The 14,273-nt window shown below is 34.7% G+C and overlaps 1 protein-coding gene across 5 annotated transcripts in view; it reads left to right on the top strand.

The window, feature by feature from the left end:
- EMCN (endomucin) overlaps positions 1–14,273 on the top strand; it is a 166,017-nt gene that overhangs the window by 62,168 nt on the left and 89,576 nt on the right. For all 5 annotated transcript variants that reach the window (XM_051966413.1, XM_051966410.1, XM_051966412.1 and 2 more), the window contains 2 exons: positions 7,042–7,113; positions 7,874–7,993. In XM_051966413.1, coding sequence (XP_051822373.1) covers positions 7,042–7,113; positions 7,874–7,993 — 192 coding nt within the window. The remainder of the gene's footprint in view (positions 1–7,041; positions 7,114–7,873; positions 7,994–14,273) is intronic.

Here is a 14,273-nt window from a genome sequence, read left to right as displayed (position 1 = left end):
CATAGCCAATAAATTAGCCCTTGGAAGATCTCATATTCTCAGTTCCACTTAGAATGAATACTCTCAGATTACAATGTTTCAAACTTTACTGAGGCTCAACAGAGGACACAAGAATCATGGATACATAATGAAAAAGCAGACTCTGTAGAATCTCTTGCATCTCTCTGGTGCCCCATAATATAAATCCCTGATGAGGGTCTCACCAGGTTTCCTAGTTTAATTCTCAAAAGCTGAATGCTTGGAGGTGTTTTGACAATAGTTCAAGGGGACAACAAAGTCCATATGATTTAGAGTTGCATGTAGGACTCTTCCTCACCTAAATTAAAATACTATTTTTCTAGACTTTTCCCTTTTCAGTCTTCCTTTCCTCATCCCAATTAGTTAATCTCTTAGTATGTTTACCTTTCTAGGAGAATGTTCTTGTTCTAGTGCTTAGTTCTAGAAGACAACTGAGTCTTCATGGATATCACAGCTAGATCTGATTAAGGTCCACACATAACAGATTCTATGACCTTCAAAGTTCAGTTCAAGTACCATTTTCTCCATCAGATTTTTCACAAGAACTTCATCTGTTTTCTCTTTCCATTTTCTAACTACTTTTACAGTTATTTTAACTGTTCTGAGTACTCGGCTAATTTTACAGGACCATGCTGTTTTTGATACATTATGGTTTATGAATATAACAGAATAATACTGTGCTATAAGCAATGACAAATATAATGAATATAAAAAATCACTCTGCAGCAGAGTGGGAAAAAAAAGTAGAACAAAGCAAACAATATTCAAAACGATTACCACAACATAACTGGAAAGAAAAACTACAAAATAATTGTTACAAAATCACCCCAAAATAAGCCTAGCTCAAAGAAGAGAGATGAGAAAACAACACATACACACATACCCCAATATGCATATTCCTGTACAATGGGGGAGGTAAGACCATGGGTGTGAAACTTTGCAAATATTTTCAGATTCTTCAATGTATTGATAATTTTTATAATTTTTCTTTTTTTTCTTTTAAACAAATTATTTGCTATATGGAATGAATTTCTGGGAGGACAAGGGAGAAAGAAGTGATACACAGAGAAATTGACATAATAGAAAAACAAAATATTAATAAAAGATAGCTTAAAAGAATGTTATTATAAAATACCAGAAATGATTCATTAGTTTATTTCATTTTCTATTCTTTTTATAAACTTATTGTTGTAAGGTTTCCTTTACGTGCTTAACTTCTTCAACCTCACATTAAGTTGAGTTTTGTTCCTTTCACTTTAAAGTTAAACAGACAATTGAAACAGCAAACAGGAAGTTTGACCTCATATACTTCTGAGTTCTTTGTGATCTGATCTGTCCTATACTGAAGTGTAAAATATGAGATCAAGTGTGTGAAGTTGAGTTTTAAAGGTGAAAAAAGTTTTTTATTTGATTATAGGAAAATCTGCAAAAATTCACTCTTGTAGCTTTTATTTATACTGTAAATGCCATTTCTGTACATCCTATCAATAAACAAATTTAATATTAGCCAACATCTCCAAATAGCATGTTTATTAAAAACAACATCAGCAACAACACTGATGCCAAATTGAGATCCTGTATTTAATTGATATGGGAAATACCAAAAATATGTTAAATGCAGAGAAAAGAAACCATAATTATATGGGTCATTTTACTTCTCCCCTTTTGTTCTGCAGTTATTTTTAGTTATGTCCAACTCTTCATGACCCTTTAGAAGTTTTCTTGGCAAAGAAAGTGGAGTAATTTGCCATTTCCTTCTCTATCTCCTTTTACAGATAAGGATACTGAGGCAAACAGGGTTGGGTGACTTGCCCAGGATCATAGAGCTAGTAAGTATTTGAGACCTAATTTGAACTCAGGAAATAGTTAAAGATAGCACTTTAGTTTCCTTCTCAATGGTTTCAGTCTTGCCCTCCAAAAATCACATCACAAAAAAGTAAAATCCTAGCATACTGCTATTGTGAGTCCCAGTACTCTAAAGTGATTTTTTCCTGCATTTGTTTGTCATAGTCTGTTTACTATTGCCATGATATCACATGTTATGAAATGCCCATTTTGCTGGAGTTATTTCTGGCTGCTCATGTTTTAGCTATTTTTTTTTTTACAGTTGACTCATCCTACTCATACATAGGTGGCAGCTCTCAGAAGGCTTATTCAACCCATACATTTTTCTCTTATTCAACCAATATTATAATCTAGTTCTATAATCTAGTACCACAGTTTTGGTCTTAGTAGGCGAACTGAATATCAAATCTCTTTTTGATGATTCTATTGATTATTTCAAATTCTAGACATCAAAATTTTTGGTGTCTAATATTACATTGTAGATATTGGACATATGTACTAAGTAAGTATCTGCTGCCCAATTGCTTTTATCAATTGTACTGTGCAGTAAGTATCTAGAGAAGTAGGCCCTGAGTCAGGAAAACTTACATTTGAATCCTACTCTGAGATACTTGTTAACTGCAACACTGACAAAGCCTCTGAATTGCTTCAGAAGCTTCAGTTGCCTCATCTATAAAATGGGTAATAAATTCCTGATATTTATGAGACTCAGATATGTAAAGAACTTTGCAAACCTTACTTTTATGTAAATGTCAGTTATTCTTTCTTCTCAGATGTAATTTGTTTTGGTTCAGACTTGTAGAGGATTGAAGTTGAAGTTAGAAAACTTTACTTTGAATGCCAGGCTTGCTCCTTGCCATATCTGTGACATTGGGCAAGACATTTCCCATTTTTAGGCCTCAATTTTCTTATCACTACTAGGAGAGAATGGGACTAAACGGCCCCTTAAAGCTCTTTCAGTTTTATAACTCTGTGTAGGGAATATTTCATAAGTGTAGGGACCCCATTCTTAAGGGAATTCCCTTTGTTGATGCAGATTGACCATTCATCTGTATTTTAGATTTTACGAAAGTTACCAAAGAGTGCTAAGAGGTAAGTAATAAGTCAAGATTTAGATGCAGGATTTGAACTGTAGTTTGACCTCTCTATCATTTGCACATTATTCAAAAAAGCAATGAACAATTGCAATTGGAAAGGGGGATGGATTTGAATGTTCCCATTAAGGGAATATTTTCTTTAACAAAAATGACAACAATCAATTAGCAGTTGTTAAGTACATGTTATATGCCAAGTAGTGTGCTAAGCAAACACAACTACAAGCAAAAAGAAAGACTGGGTAAGAGGTGGGGGAATAACACATAAGTGGAAGCTGAAAAGAGGTACTGAGTGATGCAGATCATGAAGGGGAAGTATAGAGTACAGCTTAGTGAAAACTAACGAGATTGCTGGTCTGAGTAGCCTCCTTAAATGAAGGTTTTGAGTGGAGCCATCCAGAGATAGGGGCTAGAGGGTAGAATGTACTTCAGGCATGTGAATTCCAGGGCAGTGATCTTTCAGGATAAAGATGTTTCTGGTGTCAGGCAGAGAATTCCAGGAGGCATCTGATATAGTGTCATTAATGAATTCCATTTCCAAATAACCATTTATCTATGATCAGAAAAAAAAAAAAACTACAAAAGAAACCTAGAAAATAGATGTAACATGCATTTACAGATAAATGGTAATTGCATGGAAAGATAAGTTAACTACCCCTTCCCCTCTCTCCACTCATGGTTCTTAGTTCCTCCTCACCCATGGCCACTATGGAAGTGATCATCCAGTCAAATCTTTCATATGCACAGACAGGTTCAGTTTATCTTCTACTGATTCATTAGTCCTTCCAAGTTTTTAGCCTAACTAAAGAACTTTCATCTATATACTACTAACTCTGAGTCATAATGACTGAAACTAGCATAAATTTCCATGTTGCTTTGCTAGTAAGTGAAGAATATTGTCCATGTTCCTTATGATCCACCATGAAGGGTATATCCAATCATGGTCCAAGGACTGAGCCACATTATAGTTTCCTCCATTATGTAATAATTTGCTTGTTTTCACATCATTGGCACTTCCCAATGATCCTCTTCCCTGACATTTATTCCTCCTTTATAACAAGTATAGACAAGCAAAACAAATTAACTCATTGGACAGGTTTACAAATATATGCCTTATTTTGCACCTGTGACAAACCACCTCTCTGCTGAGAGGTGGGAGATATGTTTCACCATCTGTCTCCTAAAATCACATCTGCCTTATCCAGAAAAACAAAAACAGCTGATTGAGGCTGGCCCAATGGTATCCAGCCAGAGTAGGTACAGTCAGGCTTGGGAAGATCCAGGATGCTCTGAAGATATGAGCTAAGCCCAAACATCTGGCAATCACTCCCAAAGTCTTGATTAATAAGGGCGATGAGATGTATATTTTTAAATAGACACATAATATAATAGATAAGCATAGCCTAACATAAAAGATTTTCTAACATGATTAAAAGTTCAAGATAGGTCAAAAGAAATATCCTGAGAGGATGATTTTAGAAAGGCCTGGAGAGACCTACATGAACTGATGCTAAGTGAAGTGAGAACATTGTACAAAGCAACAATAAAATTCTGTGATGATCAACTGTGATAGACATGATTCTTTTCAGCAATGAGGTGATTCAGGTCAATTCCAAAAGATTTGTGATGAAGAGAGCATCTGCATCCAGAAAGAGGACTGCAGGGACTGAATGTGATTCACAACTTAATATTTTCACCTTTTTGTAATTGTTTGCTACCTTTTTTCTTTCCTATTATTTTTCCTTTTTGATCTGATTTTTCTTGTAGAGTATAAATTTGGAAATATGTATAGAACTGCACATATTTAACATATATTGCATTACTTGCTGTCTAGGAAAAGGAGTGGAGGGAAGAGAGGAAGAAAAATTTGGAACAGTAGGTTTTTCAAGGATAAATGTTTAAAAAAAATTGACTGTGTATGTATTTTGAAACAAAAAGCTATACAAAAAACAAAAAGGGGCATCCTGAGAAACAAAGGATCACTGTTCCCTAGACAGATCAGAAAAGATATCATGGGGGGTGGGGGGAGGAAAACACCTGGGATGAGGTTATATGAAAATTAAGAAGATTTTAACCAAAGTGGAAAGTGTGAGAAGAGGCAGTATGCAGAATGATGATGGTGGAGAATCCAACTGAACATAGGACTAGTCTTAGAACTGTTAGATTAATTTCCTAGGAAAATACAACTTGGGAGTAGTGTGGCTGAAACTCAAACTCTATTTTTCTGATTCTAAATTTCCTAGTCTCAGATTTCTACCAATGTTTGGAGAATGTTTGTTTGTTTTTTATTTGTTTGTTTGTTTCTTAAGGTATAACTATCTTGTCCAGTGGCTAGGATGCTGGATTTGGAGTCAGGAAAAGTAAAGTTTAGACCTTTTAATCCTTACTTGCTGCTTAACCACTGGCAATGGAATTGAACACTAAGTCTCAGTTTCCTCATTTGTAAAATGGAAATATTAATACCTATGTTATCTAACTCTCAGGATCAAATAAAAATATTTACAAATCACTTTGCAAATATAAGAATATATAAATGTCAACTATTACTGTTGTTTTTGTTGTTGTTTTCCTAGTTATGAATAACTGAGTGATGAGTTGGAGAGGAGACAGAGAGACCAAGAGGTTGAATTTAGGACAGACGTCTAGAAAAGCTCCTAATTTTTACTTCTATGTGAAATATCCATACTGGGGAATAAACAGAGCACAGGAAGACCTAAGTCTGCATCCTTGCTCTGACACTTGCTGGCCTTGTAGCTCTGGGCAAATAGTTTAATAATTACAATAACTAGCATTTATATAGGCTTTAAAGTTTACAAAGTACTTTAAAAATACAAACTCATTTTATCCTCACATCAGCCCTAGGAGGTGAGTACTGTTATTATTGTTATTTTACAGATGAGGAAACTCAGGCAAATGGAAGCTTAAGTACTTGCCCAGGGTCACACAGTCAGTAGATATTTGAGGTAAGATTTGCTCTCAGGCTTTACTGACTACAGACCTGGCTTTCTATCTACCACTTATTTTCCACTTGAAAAATAATAAAATAATATGAAAACTATATCTCTTATAAAATGATTTTGAGAAAAGCACTCTGAAAATTGTAGTGTGCTATACAAACAGATCCTAATGCTGAGGAATTTTGAAGGTGAAAGAAAAAAGGAGCAGCAGAGGATGAGATAGATAGTATCATGGAAGCAATGGTCATGAGTCTAGACAGACTTCAGGAGGTAGTAAAGAATAAAAGGACCTAGTATACTATGGTCCATGGGGTTGTGAAGGATGTAGAAGACCCTTACCCAAAATGACTACTCAGAGATCACTCAGTAGAAGGCAGTAAAGTTGTTTATTGAAAACCTCCAGAGGATGAGCTGTCCCATCTCAAGATAAGAAAGAGAGAGCTCACGGTAGGAGGGCTAAAGAAGTAGTTAAGATACATAGCTTTTATACAAGAAATTACATCACAAGTAAGAGAGCATTGAGAAGGGGAGGGGAAGGCATCTAATTGGTTGTTGCTATTTGGGGAGATTGGAATGGAAGGTTTCTGTTTCCCTGAAATCTCCTGGTTTCTAGGAAACAGAAAGTCAGGCCTTCAGGCTTAATCAAGCAGATAGTGGTCCAGCTAAGAGACTAAATATCGATAAACGTCAAATACCAATAAATGTCATCAGCTCAGGTTAAGTAAATATGTTTCTAGCTGGCCAAGGCTCAAGTAGATATGAGCCTATACATATTATACAGGTCATAGGGGAGACACAGAAATAATAAAATATTAAAAAAAAAAGAATTCATACATTCCTGTAAGTTCTTCACCTTATCTATTCCCCACAGGGTCACAAAGAGTCATACAGAACTGAATAACTGAACAACAAATTATATGTGTATGTGTGTCACCTACCACTTAGTTCCCCAAACAACTCTCTAAGACAATAAAAAATGCTGAACAATTAAATCTGTGATAATGAGATGTCCTCCTAAGGAATTTTAGATACTAAAAATATCTCAAGTTTGGGGTCCTAAAACAGATTCTTAAACTTGGTCCTTCCCCTAAAATATCTGCTTTCTAAATCCAGCTTTTATTTTGCAGGTCCTACAAGCATTGCGACAGTGACTACACTATCCTCACCTACAATACTTACATCTCCATCTCCATCAATTGGTAATGTCTTTTTTTATCATTATTAAATTTTTATTTTATTTTCAGAACTACATTCTTTCCTTCCCACCCCCAATAAATAAGGCAGGAAAAACAAAACCTCTATTGCAAATATGTACAATCAAACAAAACAAATTCCTGCCACTAGCGATGGCTAAATATATATGTGTAGATAGACAGGAAGATGGATAGATGTATGTATCTACACACACACACACACACACACACACACACACACACATACACACACAGCAGATGAGTTCATTATCTGCTATTTATATATTTACAGAGGTCAATATTATAAAGACATAGAACTTTAAAGAGCTTAAGAGTTCTGATCAACATAATGAATAACCACAATTCCAAAGAATTCAGGATGAAACATGACTAATAGAAGGAAGAGGGGAAAAGGAAGGGAGAGAGAAGGGAGAAAAGAATAGAAGCAAGGAACAACACTAATCCATTGATACAAATTACCTTAATGAACCTTTTGAGCTCGAAAATGATTATCAGTGGTTAACAAGGAATGGTGACTGAGAAAAATCAGTGAATCATTAAAACTCATTCTGACAACTAAAGAGAAAAAAGTCTTGGATTCATGTTCTATTTATTGTGGATCATTGACATTAGCATCATATAGTATGATATCATCATATCATTAAAAGAAACCACATTAGGTGAACCTCTCAATGGTCTTATAAATTTGATTTTAAATTAGCCATAGTTCAAACTGAACCCCTCTAACACAATTTCCCTCTTCTAGGGAACAATGAAACTATTCAAACTTCAGTAAATACTCAGGAAAAACAGGACACCACAGTGACTACATTAACAACATCAGTAGGATCATCACTGTCAAGCTTAATAAATCCCACTCTCACTGGTAAGTGACAAGCACCTGATATGAAAACAAACATAGAGAGGTAAAAGAAAGTTTATTAAGTTATAATAAGAAATTTTGTAATGGATTGATAATTAAAAGTGTAAAGGTTGTTATTTGCTGAATTTTGAGACTACTTTCACTTAAGAAAGGTGATCCATATTCACAATTGTATATATGAATTTAGATCAGAGGCTTTCCTTTTCAGAAATTCTTCCCTGAAATTCTTGGTGGCAAAATAATCCATTTTCTGGTGTGACACCCTAAGTGTACCTTTAAAGGACATTTTTATCACTTGGCAAACCTTGAATGAAAGGGAGGAATAATTGATAGAGAAAAGACTTCAGAGACTGAAAGCAACTGCTTCAAGTCTTCTCTTTCCTCCAGTACAGGACCCGAAGTTGTCAATTTGCATTGGTAGAGAAAGTTGCTTCACTGTGAGTTCCCTACAACAATGAAATTATATATTATAATCATGCCCAGCCTTCATCTTAAAAACTGGTATATGTTGCCCCATGAAAAAAAGTCCTTTACTTCTTCCCAGATTTACTTCAAAGTTCATCTTTTTGTGAAGGCTTTCTTTAATCTTTCTAAATTATAAAGGTTTCCAAAAAATAATCTTGCATGTTGCCTATGCCTAAGCATGCATGGTTTGTCTTCCCTGGCTAGATTATAAATTCCTTGAAAGTAGAAATTAAAAATTGTCTTTTTTGCTCAGTGCCTAGCAATAGGTGCTTAATAAATCCTTGTTAGCTTGATAACATTAATAAAGCTGATCACTGAATATTGCTTCCAAGGTTCTAAAGTCCCACCCTAATGCACCCTGGACTGTATAGTGGACCTACACTAATGGAAAGGTGGGCTGCCTTTAGAGATATAAGATTATAGAAACAAAAACATGTTTATAACTGTTCAGTAGAAATGTCATCAGTAATTGATGGTCTGCAGTTCTGTATATTATAAAGTAGCAACAAGCATTGGTGATAAAAGGAACATTTTCTAAAAATTAGAACTGTACCAAAATGGAATGGGCTGCTTCAGAAGTCAAGTTTATAAATCTGTTGCTTTTATTGTTAATGGGGTGTTTTTGTTTGTTCTTTTGTTGGAGTTTTGGTGGGAGAGTTGTTCATTTTGCTTTGGTTTTGATTTTTGTGTGTGGATTTTGGGGGTAAGGATTTGGAGCCTACTAAGAATCAGGTACTTTTCTAAGGATTAAAGATATTTACATTTCCATCACTAGAAACCTTCAGGCAGAGTCTAGATGGCCAATTGTTGGTGTATTATAGAGATATTCCTAATATTCAATTCCAACTCAATATCCAATAATAATTCAATAGGTTGACCAAGTTGGACCTCTGAGACTGTATATAATTAAAAGTGTATTGGTAAATTTTTACTAACTCATTCTTCAGGGTGGAAAAATACAGTCATGATACATTTTTTTAAAATCACTCTCTACAATTTCTTCATCACTTTCTTAAGTCTAGGCAATCAGCAAAACAATAACCATTTGTTGTTGTAACATTTGTAACATTGCCAACTTCTGAGGTTTAAATGTTACCACTGAAAATTTAACAATCAGCTCTCCCAAGTCAATTCCAGATGGTCTAATAGAGCCCTACCTTATCCTCTAACTTTCTGATACTAGTCATAGTAGTACATTTTCTGATATTATATATGCAACGGGAGTGTAAAGAATATAAAGCAGACACAGAGGGTCTTGAATGATGTTCCTGTCTATATAAAGTAGATTAAGGAGTTTGTTTCTGGGAAAGTGGTAATTATGTCTAAGAGAAGTAATTTGGAGAGATGGTGGATCATGTGTAAATGTGCTGACTGATAGACATGGTCTAACCATGTAGTAAATAGGAAGTTTATCACAGCCACTTTGCCAGTCTCATGAAAAAGGCATTAAATACTACATTATTTTCTATCACATTGGCATAAACTTAAAAGATTAGAATCATACCTTTCTCTCTGTCATTCATCTTAATCTATGACTTTCCTGATCACCAAGTGGTAAAAATAAATAAAGCATTGGACCTGGAGTCAGGATGACTTGAGTTCAAATCTAACTTCAGATAGCCTCAGTTTCTTCATCTATAAAATAATAATAACACCTGCCTACTAGAGTTGTTGGAAGTATAAAATGAAATGATAAAGTGCTTTGTAAATCTTAATGCAATACAAAATGCAAACTATGGTCTGTGAGGGATCTTGGATCACATGTCACATTAAAACCTATATATAATATCAATTTGTCCCAACATCAGATATACTGTCTTTGAGTAATTTCTCCCTTTCTGTACCCTGAACTATGAATTTAGATTTCAGTTTAGCATAAAAAGGCCCCATAGATTTGATTTGCGTTTGGATTCAGGTCAGAGAACTTTTGAGATATATTATTTTTTTCCAATCAAGATAAAGTCTAAAAGTCTTTGCCCTCATGGACCTGAAGTTCACAGTAGACTAATATAAAAGAGATCCAATAAAAAGTTTAAGAAGTAACATATTCAATTCTAGAATTGCAGACACACAGACATACACACACACACACACACACAGAGTTAGACTGTCACAAGGTATAAGAAAAAGAATCTCTCCAGCAAAATGAGCTTGACTAGAGACAGGGTATGTGAAATCTGAAAGGTTCTGTGTATATGGGATGAAAAACCTAATGATTCTTAGAGAATGCTCTAGGATCATCGGAAAACCCTAGAGTATAGACCCTGTAACTCTAAGTTCCATCTATCCCAAAGGTAGAGGGAGATAAACAGGCTAAATAGGAAATAATTAACAACAACAACAACAAAACACATTGGTATTTAGAGAGGTTGGGGAAGGCTTCCTGTAGAAGGAAGCCAGGGAGGACAATTGTCAGAATGGATGAGACAGAGTATTTCAAACATGTCAGACAGTCAGGAAACTCAAAGAGTATTAATAGGTAACTCCTAGTAACCAGCATAGTAACAACAAGTGTGGAGATTTATTGTTCTTATAATAACTGCCCAGGCCCACAAGCTCTAAGATAGTTAATGCTTTGATCTCAGATCAGAGTTATAGAGAGAGATAGGAAGGGAGAGAGGGAGGGAGAGAGGGAGAGAGGGAGAAAGGAAGGGCATTAAAGATCTAGCATTCAGAACCTCAACGATTTTAAAATAAGGACACAAAGTACAAGTAGAAATCAGCACAAGAATCCAAGGGTCGCTGAGCAAATCAAAACAAAACTGAAAGCACAAATTCAAAGTGCAGGAGGTCAGAAAATAAGAGCTCCTTCATTTCTAAATATCTTCAAAAAATGATGAGGAAATTAAATAAGAAAAAAAAAAAAGATCCTGGGAGTAGAATGGTACCGTTCTGAAAGTTCAAAAGTAGAAAAGTCACAGGAAGGAAAAGAATGAAATACTACTATAAAACAGAAGAAGGGTAGCAAGGTACATGAGAAAAAGAAAATGTAAACATACAGGAGAGCATGAGGGCAGTGGATATCAGATGAACTTCATTCACTCTTAACTGAAATTGGCAAAGGAATATTGAAAATATAAACAAGCAGATAGTGCAGAAACACATCAAATGCAGAAGAAGTTGAAATAGAGACCCATGGTTTCATATCAAGAACTCTTTTTGTATCCTATTGTGTTCCTTTTGTTCGGTGTTTAAGGGAAGGTGGGAGAAAAGAAACATTTATTAATCACACATACTATGTGCCAGGAACTATGCTAAGTGCTTACAATTATCTATTTGTTCCTCACAGAAACCTTGAAAAGAGGTGCTATCCTCACCATTTTATAGTTGAGAAAACTGTGGTAAACAAAGACTTGCCTAGCATCACATGGCTAGTAAGTCTCTGGAGCTAGATTTGAACTCAAGTCTTTCTGACTTCAAACATATTACTCTATCCATCATACCATCTCACTGCCAAAAATTTCTTAAAAAGAAATATGTATTTTATATCAACATGTACATACATTTAAAATAGAAATAAAAGGCTACTTTAAAATTTAATTCAACTCAACAAATATTTATCAAATACTCTAAATGAAATACTGTCCTGGGTATTGAGGATATAAAAATAAAAATGAAAAATAACCCATATCTTTAAGAACATTATATTTCTCTGGGGAAGAAGGGAAAGAAGGAGAAGAAGTGGATATCCCACATATGAATGCAAGATAATTAAAAAAGGAATTGAGGGTAGACCCAAGATGGCGGAGAGCAGACAAAACTTTCTGTGACCTCCTCTAACCTTCTTTCAAACCAACAGTAGATTAAGCCTCCAGACTGGTTTTGGAGTAGCAGAACCCACAAATATTTGGAGTACAACCCATTTCCAAAAGAAGATTCTATGGAAGAACTTCAGAACAGTTCTGTTTCAAATAGGCAAGAGGACAGTCTGCCAAGCCCAAACCACAGCACAGGGAGCACAAGGCAAGGATCTGGGGGGGGGGGGGGGGAGGAGGAAGAAGAGGGGAGAGACAGAGCATCACACCTTCCACATAGAGGGTAATCTTCTGTGAGGTTTTTAGGCTACTCTGTACTGGTTGCAAGTGGGTGATTAGCAAATTTACTGTAATATTGGCAAGCATAGGAAATAAGTCAGAAACACAGGCCCCAAGGAAAACTAAAGCAACTTTCACTCCTTTGCCTTAAGAGCAGATCTCAACCATTAAAAAATGAGCAAAAAGGCAAAAACTCTTACCCTAGACAACTTATGGAGAGAGAGAATAGACCTCAAACCCTGAGGTTTCTAAAAGCCAATCAACTCCAGATGGAGTCCCAAAAGGAGATATGAACTGGTCCCCATTTCACAAGGCTTTCTTGGAAGATTTCAAAAAGGATCTTGAAAGAGAAAAGAAAAATGGGGAAAGAAAATACCTTTACAAGAAGGTATGGAAAAGGAAAAACAAAAATTATCTGAAGAAAACTCCTTAAAAATACACTTGATGAAAAGGAAAAAGCATATAACTCCTTACAAAATAGACATGAAAAAGATATCAATTCATTGAAAAACATGCAATTAATAAAACAATTCAATTGCATAAATACAAAAGGAACTAAAAAAAACGCTAAAAATTTGAATTAAACAAATGGAAGTGAATGACTCAATAAGACTTCAAGAATTAAACAAAATTTTTAAAAAATGAAAAAAACAAGAAAATATGAAATATCCCTTATGAAAAACAACTGGCCTAGAAAGTAAATCTAGGAGAGACAATATAAGGATTATTGGACCTCCTGAAAACCAGGATGGCATTGTAATATTGAATTTAACATATATTTTAACATGCATAACATATATTGCATTACTTTCCATTAAAAAATTTAAAGGTCCAGATCATATATGACATTCTGAAGGTTGAATCAGATGAGCCAAACTACAAATCTCATAAGATGCTGGCTATTAAAAAATTAAGTACCAAGACAGCAATGTGGTACAACAGATAAAACAACGGCCCTGTATACAGGGCGACCTGATTTCAAATCCATCCTCTAACATTTACTACCAAAGATATTATATGAAAATTTTCTCTTATAGAAAAAGATAATGCTCCAAGAGGTGGCAAAAGGAGATAATTTTAATCAAATTTTGAATTTGATTTGATTGTGCTATAAATAGATGTGTTCCGATCTAGTTTTTATTAGCTCAAAGTCACTTGCTGTTTATAAATTCTAACTTGAGATTTCTGTGAGACTTTGATTGTTGATACTATTTATAAAACTGGCTACTTAGTAATTCTCCTTGTGTTTAAGAAAACTGGGAGTGCAGTATAAGGATACAAAATAATAAATATAAGAACAGCTTACATATCTATATTAGTAAAACTGGCATTCAGCACATGTAGTGAATTCTTCATCTTGAGAGATTACCTTTTATCTTAATGAGGTGGCTGTTTTCCAAAGGTATTTGAATCAATTAATCCTCTGTGGAGAACTACTTAATAGTGACTTAAATGCCTAGTAGTGGGTCATTAAAAGAATGGTCCATTAATTGAGCTAACTGCTGAGGGTGTTAATTATGTGATAAGGGGTGGTAGGAATGAGTGTTGATCCAAAAAGATGACTTTTTATAGAAAAGATTTGTATAGAAGTCATCGACTTTATATTACTAGATTTTGAGTAATAATGTATTATATTGTATATAGTAATTTGTTGAATTTGCATAAATGTTACTGTATTCTATATAGGAGTTAATTGTGTTGTCACACCTTTGTTTGATTGCAAGCATTAGATGATGCCTACTTAAAGTTTGTTATCTTTTCCAGTTCCTTGCAGTGTTCTTCAT

The sequence above is a fragment of the Antechinus flavipes genome, chromosome 6 (assembly GCF_016432865.1).
Source record: "Antechinus flavipes isolate AdamAnt ecotype Samford, QLD, Australia chromosome 6, AdamAnt_v2, whole genome shotgun sequence".
Taxonomy (NCBI): domain Eukaryota; kingdom Metazoa; phylum Chordata; class Mammalia; order Dasyuromorphia; family Dasyuridae; genus Antechinus; species Antechinus flavipes.
Note: the sequence above shows the minus strand (reverse complement) of the source record. Positions and strands in the feature narration are given on the sequence as shown.